The 21,657-nt window shown below is 32.6% G+C and overlaps 1 protein-coding gene across 4 annotated transcripts; it reads left to right on the top strand.

Annotated features, from left to right (window-relative positions):
- Positions 1 to 7,206: 7,206 nt before the first annotated feature.
- On the top strand, positions 7,207 to 20,809 carry LOC130629406 (uncharacterized). Of its 4 annotated transcripts, none has more exons than XM_057442584.1 (4): positions 7,207 to 7,598; positions 14,507 to 14,541; positions 17,740 to 19,273; positions 19,428 to 20,809. In XM_057442584.1, the coding sequence occupies exons 2-4, from the start codon at positions 14,515 to 14,517 to the stop codon at positions 20,234 to 20,236; spliced, it is 2,370 nt and encodes a 789-aa protein (XP_057298567.1). In that variant the 5' UTR covers positions 7,207 to 7,598; positions 14,507 to 14,514; the 3' UTR covers positions 20,237 to 20,809. The 4 variants fall into 4 exon arrangements, with proteins under 4 accessions (XP_057298567.1, XP_057298568.1, XP_057298569.1 ...); XM_057442585.1 differs by lacking the exon at positions 7,207 to 7,598 and adding an exon at positions 11,338 to 11,382; XM_057442586.1 differs by lacking the exon at positions 7,207 to 7,598 and adding an exon at positions 12,970 to 13,309.
- Positions 20,810 to 21,657: the final 848 nt, after the last annotated feature.

The following is a 21,657-nucleotide window of genomic DNA, read 5'->3' as shown; positions in this document are numbered from 1 at the left end:
GTGAATATTTCCACGGGCCTTATCGGCTAGTTAAAAATAATTTCGTGAAACCAGAAAAGCCACAGAAGAACCTGTATACGTTTAGAAACTAATATAACAATAGCGTTCATTTTGAGGGCAATATTTTTATTTACTGCCCGTGGAGTGAAATTTCCAGCCCGACAGTATATTTACACCCGATGCGAAGCAGAGTGTGTAAATGAGAGTGGAGGGCTGAAAATTTCACTCTAAGGGGGGAAGTACAAAAATAATATTGACCGAAAAATTATAACTTATTTCAATATCTTTAAAGCATTTTTTGTTTGTTTTTTTAAATTTCCGAAAGTAACTGTAACAGTAATTATTTTTGAATACTTTTTTTAAGAAAACCAAGTTTGAGAAAACTAAAAACCAAATAAACAAAAAAAGGAGTTATTTTAATTATTAAAAAGTGCAATTATTATTAAAAATCAAAACAAAAACATTTTGTTGGAATCGGTTGTTACTTCAGCAAAAAACTTTCGTAATCTTTTGTTTAATGCTTCAGCAGTTACTTCTTTAAAGTTTATTTTCATATCTCTTTTTTCCATCCATCTTCCAAACCTGTTAAATCCCCAGGCAGTGCTTCTTTGGGTGTTTTGTGGTTTTGGAATCGATCACTAGCTTATCTAGCTCATGTTCATCCAAATCAGAATTTTGGCTAGAATTCAACACTCCAAAATCAAATTCTTTTTTCTTGTCCCGATCTGGTGCATTCTCGACCACAGAGCTCTTTGAGATATCTCAAAGACCTCTGGGCACGAGAATTGATTTTGTTTCTCGCCAGATTTTTGGTCTCCGAGAAACAAAAAATTCGAATGTTCGATCGAATAAAATAGAAGACATTCTATTGTAGTTTGCGAGCTGATAACAGCATTGCAACCTAGGAAGCGGGCTGTAAATCCACTAGCAGGCCGCATTTTTTGAACGCAACAAAAACACAGGGCTGATAATCTAAATTAACTCTCAAGGCTGTTATATTTACGCGCAATAAAGTTGTGATATTATCCAGAGAACGCCCCCTAAATGAGTTATAATATACAACGCTCTCAGTTTAGGAACACTGATCTTGCATGCAAGGGCTGTCCATACTTTTGTCTAGAGCTTTATATCTTTACGTATAACGTCAAATATATTGACTAGACTTAAGAAACAACACTTTTAAAGCCCTAAGACTTCTCCAATTAACGACAATAAAACGTCAATATTTTCAGCGATTTTCCTAAGATAGTAGCATCTCTTTGAATGCGCTTTAGTCCTTTGGTCCTTTGGCTTAGCTAAACCATACACATGAGCATCTCTTTCATGATAGCCATATATATCTTTGATAGTTTCAATGAATGCGTGCGTTTTGTTCGATGATAACTGGCCTTATTTTGTTAAATGCTTATTTAGTTTTGTCTCTTTCAGAGAGATGGCGAACACAAAGCTTTTCTTGCACTTTTAAAACCAGAAAATATTGCAGATTCTGGATCCACGCCGATCAATATATGTTCGGAGATTAACGGATTGGCAGGAAGAAATTGTTGAGTAAATCTTTAGCTTTGGATATATGGAACATAATTGTTTACCTGTTTTCGTATTATTGATTCTTTAACTGCTATAACAAGTGTCAGACAATCACATATCATAAAGATAGGATGTTGTATCTACTCCTAAGAGTCATGAATGTGCACCACCACAGCAAAATGATACTATGTCATTTATTTGCCTGTCCATACAACCAAAAGCTATGTATGTGTTTTTAAGTATAATGAAAGATATCAGTTTCTCAGTTTATCTTCTCTTGAGATGCAACAAAGTTTCCTCCAAGTGAGGACGTGAGCTCGTCGGTTGGTAATGTTTCTTTTATTTTTAGACTTGCTTTTCGGTTTGTAATTTGCTTAAAGTTTCTCGGCTAATTAACTATTGTTTGCGATGTAATAGGACCACCGGATTCAACAATCAAAAATTTATTAACTCATTTTGCTGATCCAGTACAACTTTACTTGTTTTCAAACTTTTTTCTGGTAGTTCTTTCCGGAATCTTTAGTGTTTCCATGACTCAAAAGAAAAACATCTTTAAATTCTTTTGAATCATCTGTAATTCTTATCAATGCTTCTTATCCATATTTTTTGGAGTAGATTGGGGTGGATAGGTAAATATTTTGGCTGGGTGGGGGTTAGTGGATAATTAATTTGGCTAAGTGGGTGATGGGTGGGTAAATAATTTGGCTGGGTTGGGGCACACGGGTTAGTATTACACCTTTTTATTTCATTTTCTCTTTATAAGCGAAAATTAAATTCGGTAAGAAAGAAGCTACCAGTAAGCAACAGGCCGCCTGAAACGAAAAGATTAAAACGAAACTACAGATTCTAAAGCAGTAGTGGTTTTTAAGACTTCCATTGTTCCACGAGTTATGTGAATTACATACATAAAACGTGATTTTAACTATACCTTTTCTTGATTGTGGTTAGCGCATCAACATAATGGAAAGATCAAACACGCGAATTGAACATGAAACGTAAGTAACATTGAACCCTAACCCAAACTTTGTGTTGCTTATACTCGATCATTCACCACACGAATCGCTGCAATGTTACATTTCCTTTGTGTATTTTTTGGTTTTATTTATTAGTGTCGTAATATACCTTTTTTATAAATTTCATAAATTAAAATAATTATGACGTCATCCAAAATTTTAAAATGATTTTATGCTCTTCAAAGGATATTCAGATGGAATATCAAATGGAATATCGAATTATCATGACAAAACTGAAGTTTTTAGAGCAATATAATATTATGGGTGGATTTTATTTAGATTTGAAGAAAATAATTATTTTGAAAACGAGGCTATTCTTAGAAAGCTCGGCTATATAAAGGGTTTGACCGTAACTCTCAGCTTGCAATTGAGACACTTAAGGAACAGAAATATTTACGAAATTAGGTAATTTATTTTACCTGTTGGTAAGGAACTTAGGGATAGAATCATTTTTAGTATTGACCACTTTAATTTAGTTTTGCATAATTAAGAAATTCGGAAAGGTCTATTTTTCTTTAATTTTATTTGAGCTGTTGTTAAAAGTGTTTTTTAGATCAGGTTGGACGTATACATAAAATATTTTGAAAGAAATAACAAATATTTTTAAACGTAATGGAGTTGTGTTTAGCTATTTTTTAACGATTTTTGTCAAAAACGCGTTGATATTGGCTTATGAAATTTATAATTATATTTTGATAACATGGTTATTATAAAATGTCTCTGATGTGGGTTTACATGTGGGAATTCACATTGTTTTTAATTGGTAGTTATATAATCACGTGGTCGTTTATTATTAATTTATTTGCCAAAAGTAGATTTTATGATCAGCTGTAAATTTGGTTAATTTTCACTTCCTGAACTGCCACCGAACTTCCGCCAAGGTTTTTGTTTCCTTATTTTCTTGATTACTCTTCTGAAAGATTTTAAAATTGTGTTTGAAACAAGTTTGTATTTTGTTTTAACACTAGATTGTACGAACATATCAATACGCAAGTATTATACGAACCAAAAACTCTCGATTTTACCCCTCGATCTCGATGTATATATATCGATATATAGATTAGGTTAATCCCCCCCCCCCCCCTTTCCCCCTTCTTCTAGATAAAATTTTGATATGAACTTCTTTATCACTAAACGCCTCAATGCGTCTCATGGAATACATTAGTGAGCACAACTAATATTAATTGTCACAGAGAAGCGATTTTTGAAGTAAACGCCACGGGCGTTGTCATCGAGAATTAACGGTATTTAACGATTTTTTTCACATTTCTCTGTTTTCATAAACTGACGTTTTAATGACGAGTTTTATTGGCTAACGTGTAGGGTAAATTTTACTTCGCGTTGCAAATATTTACATCATTATAAGCCGTCGTAAAACATGTGTCTAGGACACAATTAAAACGAAATTCCGTGAAGTTAATCTCCCTGTCATTACAAATTAACTTGACACAACCAAACATTCTTTCAAAACAATTTATCTAACAATAGAACCTTCCCCCGCCATCATTAATACTTAATAACTAGTATTTTTATGTTCATTTAAAAATGACTTTTCTAAAAAGTTGTTCAGCTCAGGTCATTATTGTTTCCTTACGACGATCACTCCGTAATTAAACGCAATTAGCAGCATGAGTTGATGTGTTTAATTAACACGACGAAATTAAGAATAAAAGAAGGAAGAAACTTGATTTCCATTATAATTATTTTTAGTGTTAAATATTTAAAAGGAAATCGTACCATTCACACATCAAACTATGAGTAATGTATGTATGTATGAAATAGTATCGTTTTTCTGGCATGTCTTTTGACGGGCTGTTGTATTTAAGCGGGCCGTTTATCTTCTTGGACAAACTAACTGGCCGTTTGTATCGTTCATCTGAATTCCGTTTTTTGGTAATTTTGGTTGGGAGAGAGATAGAAAGGAACACGTTAATTTCAATAGAGCATGTCACTCTTTGTACATCTTTTCTTTCTGTAATAGAACACAGCTAGTGGCTACAACCAAGTTATTTGGTTAGTTTTCGCAAACTTAACATCGCAAAATTTTAGTATATTTACAAATCAAATTTTAGTCTTCAATATCCAAATAGCCTTGAAATCGTCATATTTTTGCAACAAAATACGTCTAGATTCCAACTAAATTGTCACGTTCAAAGAATGATGAACATTCAACAATAATTCAAATAATAATACCTAGATTTGTTTGCTAATTATACTCACGTATCTATCTACAACCAGCTTCTTTCTATAAAACCAAAAAAATGCATACCATAGTTACCATGACAACAGGATATAAACATTAGTTACCATGACACGCCCTTCTAATCACGTGATCAACATAACTAATTAATAATCGTGAATTAATTAAAAGATTGTTTGCAGTATCTAATGAAGCAATTATTCGCTTGATTTATTTTCATTCAGTTTTTTGTTCAAAATTATTCGTGAGACTGTGTATTTTTCCGCCTTTTAGTAACATACAGGTCAAGTCATTTGACGCTGACAGGACACACGACATTCACAACGGACAAACGGTAAGGTGGTCAACTTTTTTGTGTTGATGTCACCACAATTTGTAACTCTTTGTTTATCCTCTTGCGTAGAGTATTTTTTAAGACAATACGGGCATGTTTGTAAAAACATTTAGACTGATGTTTGGCAGAACAAGTCAATGTTGGGATACGGTAAATCAAATGTAGAAATAGTTATTCCATTTTAGTTGCTGGCTCAAAATTGAATAAGTAAGTTAAAAAACTCTATTAGACAGATTTCTTACTTTTTAAACAACGTAATAAGGAACAATATTGACCTAGATTCCTTCAGAAAAAAAATAAGGACAACCGGTCGCCACCTCGATCAAAGTTTTGGTGTTTACATGTATTGTCTCCAAACGTTCTCTGTCTATGGCAAGACAAAAAATTGCTATAGTAAATCTATCTGTGACGAAAAATACCGAACAAACAAAAATACCGAACAAACAAAAATACCAAACAAACAAAAAATACTGAACGGACAAAAATACCGAACAAATTAAAATACCGAACAAACTAGAATACCAAGCAAAGGAAAAGAGATATTATATATGCGAGCCAGCTTAATTTGTCTTGTGAGTAAATTGTTCTGTAGAAGTTTGAGAAAGAGCAAAGTTGCTTCCAACAATAGTTTTTAGTTACATTGTGATTAAGGTATATGTACAAGTTGTTAAGCGTTTATTCTTCACGCTGCATCTAAAGAAAAGGATTGCTATATTAGGAATTATTTTTGAAACAACAAATATCTGTCACCATGAAAAAATATTCGTTTATTTATTTACTTGTTTGTTTGTTTGTTTTGTTTGTTTTGTCTATCTTGTTTCCTGTACTTGTAAGACATTTTGTTTCTGTGAAGCACAGGTTGAGGAACAGAATTAAATACCAAATTCTTATCAATCATAAGAACACCCTCTAAACACTTAATAATTTTGACATCTACACAATACCACCATGTCAACAAAATAAAAGTATGAAATTAACAAATAACTGCAAATCCGAGCATATTAGGTCGAATTTTTGGTTACTTCTCGAAATGGTTAAGCAGAGCTACCTTACATAACATCCACAGGCTACGAAAGCTTTGTTTTTGCAGATATGTAGAACTAGTAGACAGCGTTGGAAAACGAGGCATGCTTACGCCAGCTAAAATCAATATGGTTTTGAAACTAACTATCGTAGTAGTAGTCGTTTGGTGTTGCTCTTGTTTTCGTCGTCCTCTTTTTTGTCGACGTCATCGTTGTCGTAGTCGTTGGTGCTGTCGTTGTTTCCGTCGTCCTTGTTTCTGTATCGTCGTCATCATTGTCGTAGTCGTCGTTGCTGTTGTTTGGATTTTTACGTGGAAGTTTGTTTGTTTGTTTGTTTGTTTGTTTGTTTGTTTGTTTGTTTGTTTGTTTGTTTGTTTGTTTGTTTGTTTGTTTGTTTGTTTGTTTGTTTGTTTGTTTGTTTGTTTGTTTGTTTGTTTGTTTGTTTGTTTGTTTGTTTCGTATGATGGTATTACATACGAGAATAAACATTACTACTTCGTTCGAAAATAGTGCGGAAATGAGTTATTTTCTAATAATCACAATTTCAATTATTTCCGCTATTTTTATTTGCATATTAAAAGTTTACAAAATATTATTATCGCGTTGTTGTTTTTATCACTTACTTCTGCAGCAATCAGTTCCGCGCTGGCAAACCTTCGATATTTCTTTGTTAATGCAATTATAAATACCAAAATTTGATATAAGTTGGGTTTTTATTTAAATATGTTACATTTATATCAATTTATTTTTATTCTCCAGTAAAAGTAAGTTTCAAAAAATTCAAAACTAACAACAAAACAAAAACCAAAACAAATAGCTTAAATATTTTTAAATCCCACCCAATATATGAGAGGCTTGGAAACTAACTTTATTTATTTATTTATTTATTTTAAAACTTAACAAGATTAATAAACGATGTATTTATTAACTGATGTCTAAAAAAGGAACCCTTTCATCGGATAATTACCGTGGTCAGATATCCTAGAAATAGCGTAAAAGTAATTAAATTCTTTTGTTTTAGAAAATGCGTTACCTAATGATATGTCTTCGAGAGCATAACAAATGTCGTAGCGTAACAAATAAAAAAAGGGAACACTGAACAAATTAATAGCCGTGAAGAAAGATTCGAAATTACTTAAATATAACGTAAAATTTACTCGAAATATCTGAAATACCTCGAAAATTTCTCCATAATATTCTAAGAGGTCACGCAATTGAACTAAATAAAGCATCTGTGGTGGAGGGTGTGTGGTATTGTAAATAAACTTTCAAGAAATTTAATTATTGCAGCCTTTTATTAACCAAGTGTGAATCAGCTAACATGACGGAATTCTCTTCCGCTTAACAGAATATGTTTTAAAATCAACAAGGAAGAACAATTTTATTTTTTCTACAAATCACAATTGTTATGTTGGTAAATAAACTTGGCTAAAACAACGAAGTAGTTTTTATTAAATGGTTGTACAGTCGTGTGTTTGAAACGTGGTGATCGCTTTTCAGAGGTGAGATGTTTGTAAATTTGTTCGAAGGTTTGTTTGTTTGTTTTGTTATATTTTGCAGGACTAAATGTTTATTATAATCTTCATACTTAGCGATTAAAAATATTTCCAAACTTTTTACAAATTTATTGCGTATTCTTTGCAGATAAACAGGTCTATAATAATGATCTGTATTGGACTCGTTATACTCCCGTAGCACTTCTATACCATGCGTCCATGCATCATTATCGAAAACGTAGCTACCATTTCTTTATATTAACGAGGAAAATTTTAAAATTGACCCAAAATCTTCAAGCATCGTTGTTTTAACAGAATTTTTTCCATTCTTGTGTTTTTCTTACGCGATTACATGTAAAGGTATACGGGCCTAATTCGTAAGCGTGCGAGTGTCATTTGTGAGTAACTTAAGTGGACATGCTAACTATATATTTAAAAACGTTGCAGTGGTCGCGGAAATGAATCTAGGATAAATTTGTTTGCTAAAGAGTACTTTATAAATATCCACCAGGGGGTATTTGATTGTTGTGTAAAATAAAACTCGCGGTATATTTAATTTATCTGAGTCGATTTAATACCCCCTTGTAATTTATATTGTCTCAAAACGGAAATGATGTTTGATTACAACAATTAGAAGCTCATGTCCTCGTTAATCATATCATGCTCTTCTCCACACATTCTTAAATTTATTAGATAATGCTGAAATCACACTAATCACATATAGGTTTGAAAAATTTTGCGCTTGCGTTAAAATATTCGAAAATACAACAACATGTCGCGAAATTTGGACAAATTTAGATTAAGGAATTGCCACGATTGAATTAATTATCGGAATAGTCAATTAAGAACAATAAAAGTATCAGCGATGGAGAGTGCATGAAGTATGGTTTTTAATAAAGATGATTAATTATAAAGTTTGTAAAAAAATAAGGAAGAGGATGAAAACCACGCATTGTAATCAGACATGTCACGTGCAAATAAAATCCAATGGGATGATTAAAGTTACACGAAGGTTAAATCCAGTCAAATGATAGTAAAGTATCGCAATGGCTTGCTGCGATTATTGTTTCCAACGCCTATTTCTCTCAAATACACGCACTTAGCTAACTCCTTAGTGTTAAATGATAGGTGTCTTAGTTTCTATGTACTTGTGCGCAATAATCTTTAAAGCGATTACATGGTACAACTTTCTAATGCCAACTGTTTTGATAGGAACAGTTTTAATTTTGCGCAGCGTGAAATAAAAGACGTTCATATAAGCTGCTTTCTGTTTTAATAAAAGATTTTACTTCCGCTGAAAAAAATGTATTTTAAACTTAGCGATACAAGAATTAATTTTAAATCATTTTTGCTTCTTAATTTACAAGCAACAATGATAATTGTTCTTGTAACGCCATTTGAGAGATTTTTACGCCATTTGAGAGATTTGTAACGCCGTTCGAGAGATTTGTAACGCCATTTGAGAGATTTTTACGCCATTTGAGAGATTTGTAACGCCGTTCGAGGGATTTGTAACGCCATTTGAGAGATTTGTAACGCCATTTGAGAGATTTGGAACGCCATTTGAAAAGTTTGTAAGGTCATTTGAGGAATTTGTAACGCCATTTGTGGGGTTTGAAAATTGTATTTTTACTATGGCTGAAATGTGGTTAAATTATTTCAGTGTATAACGTCATCAGGCGACATCTAGTTTTGCATTTTTAAAAGTTATGACAGATTCTAAAACAGAAAAATTAGAAAACTCTGTTTACTTTTTTAATGAAATTACAATTTTTTTTATTTTTATTTTTTTGACAATTTAGGAGATAAACCAAATATTTTGTTAGTGTTTATTGGCGTGAATACAAATTTTTACATCGTTTTTTATTTTTATTTTAACGCACCCACAACGGCAACAAAGGAAGGTATAACGCGCGATTCTACCATAAATGTATAACGCCCGTTTCTACCATAAAATTTGTCTTTAAAATCGGTGGCGTCGGCATTTCCTTTAGGAAGATTGAATATTATCAAATGGCTGACATCATCATTTTTTATCAATTTTTCTTCGCTTAGTAACTTATTATATTAATAAAGTCATATTTGATTTCATACCTAAACAATACTTCAAAGTACTAAACCTGAAACAAGCGAGGGTAATTTTCCGATTTAGAAAAAACTGCTGATTGCAGCAGTTTACTGTTGTTATGGCAACCAATTCTGTTTTCATTTATGTATAATACAGTCCTTTTTAGACGCACCTACGTGTATGAAAACAAAACGCGTCTGTTTTATGTGCGTGTTTCGAGCTATTAAGAAAAAAGCATGATTTGTTTATTTATTTGATTTTATGCAAAAAACCCTGAACGGTAGTGAGTCATCCGGATGTGCGGAAGGTCATCCGGAAGTAACCGTTACAGGAAATATTTTCAGCTATAAAAATGTCAACAGAAAGTGTTGTTTATTTTTCTTTCTCCAAATAAAACTTTTGAAGTCCATTTATAGAACTTAAATACCACATCCAATATTTGTTTTAAATATTTAAAAAACGAAAATTTACATTGACACACTCCCTTGTGGATGTTTATTTAGTGAGCTTTGATATATATGCAGTAAAATATTTATATTTACGCTGAAGGGTGGCGCGTAAACAAAGGATTAGGAAATACTGATGTTTATTTGAAAGACTTATCAAAGCATTTGCATGGCTCCAAAGTGAAGTCTGTTATTTACTCTTCCCCATGAGTTTTTTGCAAGGTTCTTCCCCACAGATGAAAATGTTGCTGCAGGCGCTTCACTACTCTAGTTTTTTGTTTACATTCGTTTTTTTGCTAAAAAATTTAATCAAATATAAGTATTTGGACATGATGTCATATGAAATTATAAGAACTGTGATAATATCCACCAAAATTTCGTGATCGAAGCCCTCGTGAAGAGCGATTCAAATAAAGTGACACAAAACTAATTTGTTTTCTTTATATTTCTTTCTTTATATTCCCCAACACGCCTTTTATTAAGAATATAAGTTATAAGAACATCAGGCTGAGAATTCATGTTAAAAACAATAAAGAAATAAAAATAAGGACCAGCCTGGGTATAATTTTGATATTCGTATAAAAAAAGCGTGTACTCCGTTTACTGCTGAAAAATATCTTACTTAACAAACCAACTTCGTGCAAGGACTTCATACCTTATCACCTATATAAAACCTTATAAGCCCTAGAGACGAGTTTAGCAATGATGTTTTTATCTCTTGTATTTATGTTTCATCACAGTTGACTTTCCCTTCACTTGATGACTAAACACTTATATAAAAAATTTGTTGTTCTTTTGGCAACAATAAGTCTTTCTTTCCTCAAAATCGTGACATGCAGTTTATACCCGGAAATTATTACGACGAACCACAAAACTTATACGGCATTTTTAGAATTAAATGCTTATGCAAACTTAATATTGTCTTTCTAATCCGATCAAATATGTTGACACAATGCTTCCTATTATTCTGAATAAGCAAGTCGAAACAGTACTTCCCATTATTCGGACAAAGTAAAAAGTCACGGTTAGTGGTTTGTGCCATGGAGACATTTTAAAATTCGTCTATTTGTCTATTAAAGTAAAAGCAATTACAAGGATGAAACTAATTTAAGAGTTAATCTTTCTTTTATTTTCACATATTAACTGCGTGCCAACATCCTTTGAGGAAAAACAAAGTCCTTCCTCATTACAATCTGAGTTAAAAGTGGAAATTTAATGGTGAAAATTTTCTCTTAACCGCATGTTGTAGATTGTAAAAAATTCTTTTATTTCTTGGGTAAGTTTTGTTTGTGTTGTTGCTTTAAGCAAGAAGGTTCTTTGGCAAAAATAAAATTTTCGTAGCTATGGTTGTACATTCAATGTTTATAATTTGGCGCGTAAAAAAAATTCCAACAGCTGTTTTCCGACGAAAGCCGTTGCATATTTCAACATTACTATTTTTCAGTTTATGTGGTACACTATTATTTTTATAGTGACTTGCGCAAACCCTTAAGTAATAATTTAGTATGAAAACCATTCTGCAAACTTTGTCTATTCTGCATCACAGCAGTTCAAGTTAGAGTGCATCAACCCTCTATACCAATAATAACAATAACGTGGCTATTTATAGAAATTTTTTATTTATTTATTTATTTACTTATTTAATGTGTTCACAGGCACAAAACATGTCAAGTTGATAAATAAATATTTGTCGTTTGAAACAACATGGCGATGATAATAGCTTTCTACAAATCTGAAATATTTTCACAAATCTAAACTTTGGTTGGATATCCCTCGCAATTATTCAAAAATAAAACTGACAACAGGGATCATACGGAACAGGACATCATTATTTAGAGAGGACATCCTTATAAAGTAATTGACAACTAATTTAGGGAGTCAGCAGTAAATAAAACTCGATTACCATTGTGTAGCTTACCTTATTTCTTTGGGACATCGAGATCTGCAAAAGAATGGAAAAACAAGTACACTAACAAAAACCTATTTTTATTGTCTCCAAAGGGTCTCTTTTTAAGAGTCTCTGTCTAATTTCATGAATTTTTGAGTTAAAAGAAAAGTTGCTTAATATCTGGTTTTCATTTTATACGTTTTTATTTAACATTTAATGTGTATTGTATCAACAACACAAACTTTACACTCCCATACAGAGTTGGCACAAGGCTAGACAATGTTGACACATTCAAGTTGTGTTTAATTTATTTGTTGCACACTTCAGTGAAGAAAAACATTTCTTTTACAGTGTGGTGGGTCCATACTTGATACGTTGACATCAATGTGAGAGAAAAAATTGGTTCTTTACAATGAAAACATTTTGACAAGCCAATTCTTATTACAAATGTAACAACGAAGGACATAATTGAGGTGTCCTAAGAAATTTTCAAAAGTTGTGACGAGCGCCTTCTTTAGCAGACGTTGTCTCCACTTTGAGTTAGAACCATAAATTCTGCTTTGAAAGTCATTTTTATCTATATTTTTTCGTTTTACCCATTAGAATGTGTGTTTGCTTCGCAAATTAGAAAATAGTTTAGGCAAGGTCACGTGGTACACGGCCAATCATTGACAGTTATTCATTCTCTTAATGTGTGCTTGCACTGGGAAAATGTCTAACCTTTCGCCAACAATTTTTATAATTAACAATAAATTGACTTTTCTGTCCAACACTTCAATGTAAATAGTTGAAGTTAATTACCATTTTTGGCAGGTGGAAAAAAATATGACACGTAGTTAGTCTGTCGCGTTGACATAAATGGAACGTTTTCTTTCTTATACACATCATGCAGCCATTTGTGTCACATTTTATTCACAAAAAGTAAACGTGGCGTTCGTTTGACCACATTCCTATTCTCTTTTCTGGATGACTGGACCAAATCTTTCGCTACTGAACACATAATATCAAGTTGTCATGGCAACACTCATGTGGTTTCCGATTTTGATGTCATTTTTAAAAACCAGTTCCTGTTTCAAGAGGCATAACATGAGTGAGATAACAATGTCACATAACAAAGGGCGCGCTATGTTTTTTTAATAGTAAAGTGTTGAAACGTTTGGTTTTCCGGTTCATAACTACAATCCGGTTTTGTTTATATAACATTTGACGATGTCGATCAAGAGGGAAGTAGTTTTATTTCAAGTGCGTTTATTTTTATTGTTATTATTATGAATTAAGATCTTTGATTTATTGTGGTGTGGAAAACTGACGTTTGGTAAGCTCAAATGATGTTTTCGAATCGTTTTTTTTTTATCTTTAAGTCTTTTAATCTTAAATTTAATAAATTATCTTTCTTTTTTAAATGCAATATTTGAGACTCGTTGTGAAATTTAAGTGTAAAGTTGATCTGTTCTTTCGGCGGAAAATATTGAAAATCAAACATTCGGCAGTCGTCGTACAGTACTCGTTACTTGGAAGTCATTCTCGGAAGATGTCGTAAAACCGTTATTTCTCTTTAGGTTAGCCGAGATTAAAACTTAGTCATTTTAGTTCGTTCATTAAACTTCCGAATGCATGATATATTGCGAATGTGTTCAACCAATGATGATGAGAGAATAAGGATTAGTTAGCAACCAAATATTCTAATCAGGAAATTGACAATCATCGCTATAATAGTGTTTTAACAATTTCATAACATTCAATAGACGATATGGTCTGTCTTTTAATGAATTTACAACTGCCATAGTATATGCTTATTCATTGTGATGTTGCATGACATGCGTGTAATTTGCAGACTTGTAATTAACTTTAACAAGACGTGCAGATTTAAACATGTTGCAGATAAAATGAAATTGTATTTGGATGACGAAAGATGTTACAGCTGGAAAATGGGTTGGCAGAGTAAGGAAATTTTGATGCGTTTAAAACACAGACCAGACGAAATACCTTATCTAAATTTTCATATGCTTCTTTATTGTATCGCACAAGATGGATAATAGTATCACTCCTAATGATCATAAAGTATCGTTTTAAAAAACTTATTTAAAAAAAAACACGTGAATATATTGCTCTAAAACTTCCCGTTCTTTTTTTACACTTTTTGTTTTTTTTTATAGTTTTTATTTCTTTATACTTGTGATGTTTTTAAACCTTATCTTATCATCAAACACAAAAGAAAGAGATTTTTGACAACAATGCACAGCATGCTACATCAAATTATCCTTCGTGAAGTACCTACGACAACTTAATGGCATTATGTCTCGAACATAGAAATATATTATGACTAGGATAAGTGTTGCTATTGACTGTGTAATGTTTACAACCGTCGTTGTAGCTTTCAGAGTGTAAATATTTGATTCCGCAATAAGAGGAAAACATTTTATATTTATGATTAATAGGGAGCATCCTCACTGAGCATATAAACTTTTGTTCTTCTTCAGGTGTTAACAAAATATTGAATTTTGTTTTTTAGAAAATTAGATGGCTGGAACTGCATGTATCGTACCGGTGAGTTACTAATTTTTTTTTGTTTTTTTTTTGTTTTTTTGCCTTGTATAAAAATAAGATTTGGTTTAAGGAATGAGAAATAGAATAGAATGAGACACAAAACACAATAACAATAAACGAGGAAGTAGGATAATTCAATGTGATTCAGTGGAGCGTTCGTGATAACCTTTCAAGAAATATAAGATGAGATGTTAACTGTTTATATTTATGAAGACTACTTCTTCCTCTTTTTTTCGACATATCAGACTTGAATTTGTCATCATATACATACAGTTTTATTTTTTGTTTTTATTCAATGAGGAAATGAATAAGCACGAGGAGTTCAATGTAAATTAAAATACCTAGATTACACGAAGAAGAAAATATTTTAGTAGAAGACTGGACCACACAAAGGAGAAAAATTTAGTTTAATTTGCAATACATGGTTTACACGTAGTAGAGAAGTTTAATAAGTATTATAATACAATGCACTGCACGCTTTTTTAGTAAGAATTTTTTTTTATAAGAATCACTTCAATTTCGACGTTTTAAGAATATTTTAGGAATTATTCTGAGACTCGTTTTTTGCGACATTTCTTGAAATGATTGACAGGTGGAAGTAACTTTGGATATCAGGTTTTTCCTCTTTTATTAATCATGTTGTGAATGCTATCAAATTATTAAACCATTTTTACTCAATTATTTTATTCAGCTAAAAATCACGACGCTGAAAAATATGATTCTTAGTGCCGGGTAAAGTATCGTTCTGTGCGAGCGGTAGTTTTTAAAAAAATTAGCATCAAAATTTTATTAAAATTGATGCGTCTAGCTAGTTTTTAAGTTTTCTAGTTAGTTAGTTTTCAAAAAGAAATATTGGGGAGGGAGAGGGTGGAGATGTAATGTCCACTTACCCCCTACAACTTCTCACCGCCGCTTTTCTTTACCCGATTCCTACGAGTCAGTAATTTTGACAAAATTTCCATCGCGTGAAAGAAAATTAAGTGATACTGTTTCGACATTAAATTATTTAATAAGTAGGTGGCTGCAAATCTATTTTTAGTCATGACAATGTTGCATCAGTATTGAGAATAATTAATTCTTACAATCAAAGACTGAGTTTTTCCCATTTTTTTCCATCTATGGAGTAGAAAATTGGCGAAAATTAAAATTCTGACTAACGACTTTGTTTCTTTGAATATTTGCTTCTTTTTTTTCTCTGCTTCAAACTAGTAGTTAAGAATTGATAATAATTCGATTCTTTACGATATAATAGACATAGTCTCCTATTTTTCTTTAAATTCTAAACACACAACCTCCCAGACCACCTAGAGTTCCCAAAGCCTGTTAGGTCTTATTTTTATTTGGGATAGTAAAAACCTAAAAATTCCTTGAAAACGAATTTGGGTAAGGTGATCAGAGTGAAAAAGAAAACACATATCTTTCTCTACAAGGAAAAAAATTCAGAATGTTTAATCTTTTATAACATCGTTGTTAATCATTAATAAAGCATAATTTTTGCGATATTCTGTTTTAAAACGTAATTCAATGTTCAAAGAGGAAGTATGGAACATTCGTGATATATACATTTTTAAAAAATTTTAAAGAAAATATTCTGCCATATACCTTTCCACTATTATAAAAATACAATGTTTATAATTCAAACCTGATTTCAAAGATAGGTATACTAAAAGGTCTGGATCAGCTACGTGTTGGTTACCCCCTCCCTCTTCTCACTACCCCTCCGCCCAAAGGTCAGGTTAGGGTTTAAAGTTAAGAGTCATCCTACCCTCTTTAAAAGAAGTTTTAAGTCAGTACAAGTTATTTTTTTAATTATTTTTTTAATTAATTACATGTATATGCAGTAGTATATACAATATATTATTCATTTTAGGAGATTATATTTATATACACTCATGTTCATGACCCAACACGTCCCAAAACTTCCGCAATCAACAATCTGCAGAAAGATGAAAATATTTTACAGTATGATGAATAAAAAAAGCATTAAAAATGTACAATTTAAAAAATTAGCAGCTGTATTTGTTGGAATGTTTTTTGAACTTGAATGCATCACAGGATGCGCTCAATACAGTCCTTCAAAAAAATCAAGACGGAGCCAAAATGACGTGGTGAATTACGACAACGTAAACATCAAACGTATTGTGATATAACTACAGTTAAAAAATTATTTTTTCTCTAATTTATCCAAAACAAACGTAAAATTATGCTAAAAATTGTTAACATTAAAACCTTGCAGTATAACAATGAAAACGTACTGGGGTCGAAGTTTAAAAGCTAAAAATATATCTATCAGTAAAAATAAACTAATAAAGCATGGTAACGAAGTGTATAAGCTAAGTATAGTTGTTGCCAGTAAAGAAAGTACAGGGACAAAGTTTGATCGTTAAATATAATTTTTGTATATTAAAATATTAGTTTAAATAGGCTGGAGAAGAGTTTGACAAGCTAAATATATTTTTAACAACAAAGGTTAAGTATATAGGATAAAGAGAGGAAATATTATCGTGCCGCCGAAATTCCATTTCATTAATAATACATCCACTTTGTATTTATATCTCAATTTCTTGTGAATATTAATGAACTAACACGGAAGCTAGTAGCACGAAAATTGTCGTGCAGTAGACAGAGTTAGTTAGTGAATTGGAAGCAGGAACGCTTGTTGTGCAGTACACGAAGCTAGTTGAGTGAGTTGGAAGCAGGAACGCTTGTTGCAGTGCACGAAGCTAGTGAAGTTTAAGTTAGTTTTAAAAAGAAAAATGGTAGTCAAACATGATTGGTTGACATTATTTCTAGTAAGATAATTTTCAACATTATTTTAGTTATATTTTTGTAATTTTTAGTTGTCTCGAAAGTTGTTTTTCTTTCTTCAACTTTCTTATATTTCCTATACTACAAAATGCGATACGAAGTCTGAGTATAATTTTAAAAACAACTTTAACTCTCCATTATAATTGTCCATTTGTATTGTTTAAACATTAAAGTGGACTGAGTCCAAGTTTTATTCGGATAAAATTTGTAAAGATTGGTAAATTATTTTTAGCACGTGTTTTGGATATCATTACTTTTTATTACACATTATGTCTCTTTATAAAAAAGAGAAACTTATAAACAATATCACAACAAAGCATTGTTATATTTTCTTATTAATACTGTTTTAACACTTCTATTTTTTTATTCCTTGTTTGTCTTTATTTGTAGCCAATACAATTGACAACATTTGAAACAAAATGCGAAAATAACAACAACAATAACAAGAAACTATTCCAGCCATATTTGTGCAAATTACCGGAAACCGAAGAAGAATTAGTTCAACCGAGAATAGAAGATAAAAATTATAAAACGATGCTCGAAACACGTGGTCAGGCTGTTATAAGGCCTCCGTTTAATTACATCGATCGCGGCTATCCAAGCTCTTATTACAACACATCCTTCGAGAAAATACGACGAGAAGAAATGCATTCATTAGTACCTGTACATAGTGCACATCATGAAGAGCGTAGATGCAGGGCTGAGAATGATCAATATGAGCATCAAGCAAGAGTGAGATCTGTATCTCCAAAAATTCATCGCCCATATGAATTGCATGCATCGAGCAGAAAACGAATCGAATCTGTACCAAATTATGAAAGTGATTTGCGATTAAGTTTTACGCCTCCAAGGCGGGAAGAACAGATTGTAGAAGGGCGGTATGAGTTAGAACGTGGCGCAAGTTCTTATCCAATCAAATGCACAGAAGGATGCCCTTGTTTAACAAAAGATGAACATTGTAAGTCTCGTTCTCATACAAAGCCTCGTATTAAATATACACCAATAAGAGCTGATATTCCACATAAGGATATGAGTGGTTACACTTACTATGATTTAATTTACAATAAAACTATTGACGAAGGTCGAATGAGCAAAAAGTCGCCTTATGACAGAGAAAGTCGTCATTCACCAGAACGTCGTTGGACGCATTGCACGTCGCAGCGTAAATATGAAGACGGCATTCATCCGTATTACCGTCGTTATAAACAGGAATCTATATCTACATCTGAAACGGAATCACGGTATGATTTAGTACGCTCAAAATATGAAGAAGAATACGCTACACGTAACACGTTACACGAAACAAGTGAAACTCGACCCAGTGCTTTTTCTGTTATTCGTCCGTCAACAATACATCGAGTGTACTCGACTGAAAGTGGTTATTCGAGTGATCCTTCCAATATTAGCCTAACTCGTCCGAATAAAAAATCTAGCCTCCACATAAAACATGCATATTGTTCGGTAAGTGAGAGTACCTCGCCGCCTTGTGAAACTCGGCCATACTCAGAGCAAAGTGGACATGTGTCTAATCATCATAACAAGTACGTCAACGGGCACAGACTTCATGTATACGACGAAGCATCTAAAGCAGCCCTTAAAGCCTTCGATGCGCACGTCGAAAAAATGATGGCTGAATCAAGAGAGAAACAATCACGTGATCATAATATGTCCACTGATATAAGGACTATCCATAGCGGATACGAAGCTGGAGTAGATGGAGTAAAAAAGGAATTGGGTGATCAAGACCAAATGAAACAAGAGCATTCTTTTTCAACTTCCCCGCCTTCATTGGTACAAGTCTCGACTGTCGATAGTACTCAATCAAGTGATAACAAATCTGGTCTGGGAGGCCTACTGAGTTTAACTATGGTGGCGAATGAACACTTGGGGCAAGCCATTGCGAAGGAAAAAAAGAGAACAAAAAGTAAGTCGTTGTTTTGAATTATAACCTTTTGTTTTCATTTATTTATTTCAATAAATTACATCTGATACCATCAGTCGTTGCAGACTTCGTAGGAGGTTTTCAATCCTGAAGATGTAAAATTATTTTAATGTTATCTCTTGGTTTGTTTCTTTAGATAACAACTGCTTACATTTATGGCAATTTTTACGTAGTATGTTAGACCAAGAAAAGAATAAACCCAACAAATGCATTGAATGGACTAATCGAGAACGGGGTGAATTTCGGTTAATCAAGACAGCTGTGATAGCTGACTTATGGGGACAATCAAAGAACCGTACATGCATGACCTACGAAAAAATGGCGCGAGCAATGCGTTACTACTACAAAATGAAGATCTTGGAAAAAGTGCCACACAAAAGATTACATTTTCGTTTCGGTGAGAAAATGTTAGCACGAGTCTTAGATGTGACAACAATTAAACCATTACGTCACACAGACAAAAACTTGCAGACTAAATCCCATGCTCCAAAAGCACAACACTCTTCCAATTCTGTATATAAATTTGCGACTGAGGAGGCCAGTCGCAAAAATCTCTTGATACCCAGACCTCACTCAGAGGGGCCTCTCCTTACACACAGTCCGATGAGCTACCAAAATTATGAGGGGAGAGCAGCTCCTGGGTCCCCTTTTCTACACGAACATCGAAGATCAATGTCGGAGCTGGTGAGTCAAGTCACACCAGTTATCCGTGCCAACACGGCGAACGTATTCTTTCCGAAGGACTTTCGATCAGAAAGTGAATACGAAGCATCGCATCCCGAGAACTACGCAAGTCGCACTCCTTTGAAAAATGATTTAGATTTGGCACAAGCCTCGTTGAGATCTTCTGATAGTGATAACGTTATAGACTCGGCAGAGGAGACTCCTGTTAGTTCGCCATTGTCTGATACAGATGGAGAACTTGTCGTGGATTTAGACGAATGAAAGTACAATGAAAAAGCGATTCTAAATACGACTGAATTTAATTTTTTTTTTAAATTTTATAAAAACGTACTAAATTTTGTTAACTTCGTGAGATTTTTTTGTGTGTACTTTTGATAGAACTTCGCATTTTTCACACTTTTTTTACAGACTATCTCACACCGTTTTTTACTTCGGGTTTTTGCCATTATGACGTCACAATTTATGTTCAACTTATTTTAAAATCATTGTTGCTACCGAACTGCGTTATTTCCCGACAAAACAATTCACCAGTTCTGGTAACCTAACTAGGTAAATAAAAAACAACTTAAAATTACGTTGCTAAAAGGACCATGGGGCAGGATTTAATAATGAGAATTTTCGAGTTACGATATATATATGTAGATGGTGTTTTTTGAAAGTATTTGTTATTTATTTTCAAGTTTCGCTTTTGTACATCAGCGAATTTTTAATAACATACCTTCAATGATGTACATAAAAGGTTATATATAATATTATATTTTCACAAGAACTTTATACATCAACAGTGTATATATTTATATATTGCAGTCATGTCTAACATATATCGGATACGTATACATGTATTCTGTACCAGGCTACCATATCAGTAAATACGACCTTTTTTCCAGAGTTTCGATCGAAATCTCTGGTTCCACATTTTAAACCTGATATAAGCATCAAGGATTTTCCAACCTAATTTACAGGGAGTTTTGCTATTTTCATATATTTGGTAGTGCCACTAGGTCGCCCGTTAGAGCGGCTCAGGATTGTCACAAAAACTGTGTGGGCAAACAACAATAGAAATAGACAAGCAAACAGTAAACTTCCCGGACAAGTTTTGTTTGTGACTCTGCGTAATTTTCCCTGCATACATATTCCGATTTTCCGATCGGGCCTCCTAGCGTAAAAGACTTAACAACGTAGACTTTAAATCTTCAAATGTGAAAACGGAATTTTAAAATGTTATTGACTGAATTTTTCCCCATAATTAATCATAATGGCATGCATAATTTAAATTCCGCGCCGAGTGGGCAAGAAATGTGTCTGACTTCATATCACATCATATTATAATGAAATCAAATTTCCGGTAATATGTCTACCTATGCGCTAATTTTTACCATAAAACAATTTTTTAATAAAACGAACTGGGTGAGTAAATAACGTAATCATCTGGGCAGGAAAAAGTGGTCATTTGGAAATAATGAATACAGCAGAATATTGTTGTTGCAGATCAAATTGGTAGTGTTAAGAATTATGGCAAGTAAAATTTTGAGACGTCAATCAAAACATATCTTTGCTGATATATTGTTTTACTGTATTTAAAAGCTGCAAAAATTTGAAGAATTTGAAATTAACATAATTGATGCGAAAACAAATTAGTAAAGTTTCAATTTTTAATTTTAATCACGATTCGACTTTTTTAT

This window comes from Hydractinia symbiolongicarpus, chromosome 2 (genome assembly GCF_029227915.1).
Source record: "Hydractinia symbiolongicarpus strain clone_291-10 chromosome 2, HSymV2.1, whole genome shotgun sequence".
NCBI classification, from domain to species: domain Eukaryota; kingdom Metazoa; phylum Cnidaria; class Hydrozoa; order Anthoathecata; family Hydractiniidae; genus Hydractinia; species Hydractinia symbiolongicarpus.
Note: the sequence above shows the minus strand (reverse complement) of the source record. Positions and strands in the feature narration are given on the sequence as shown.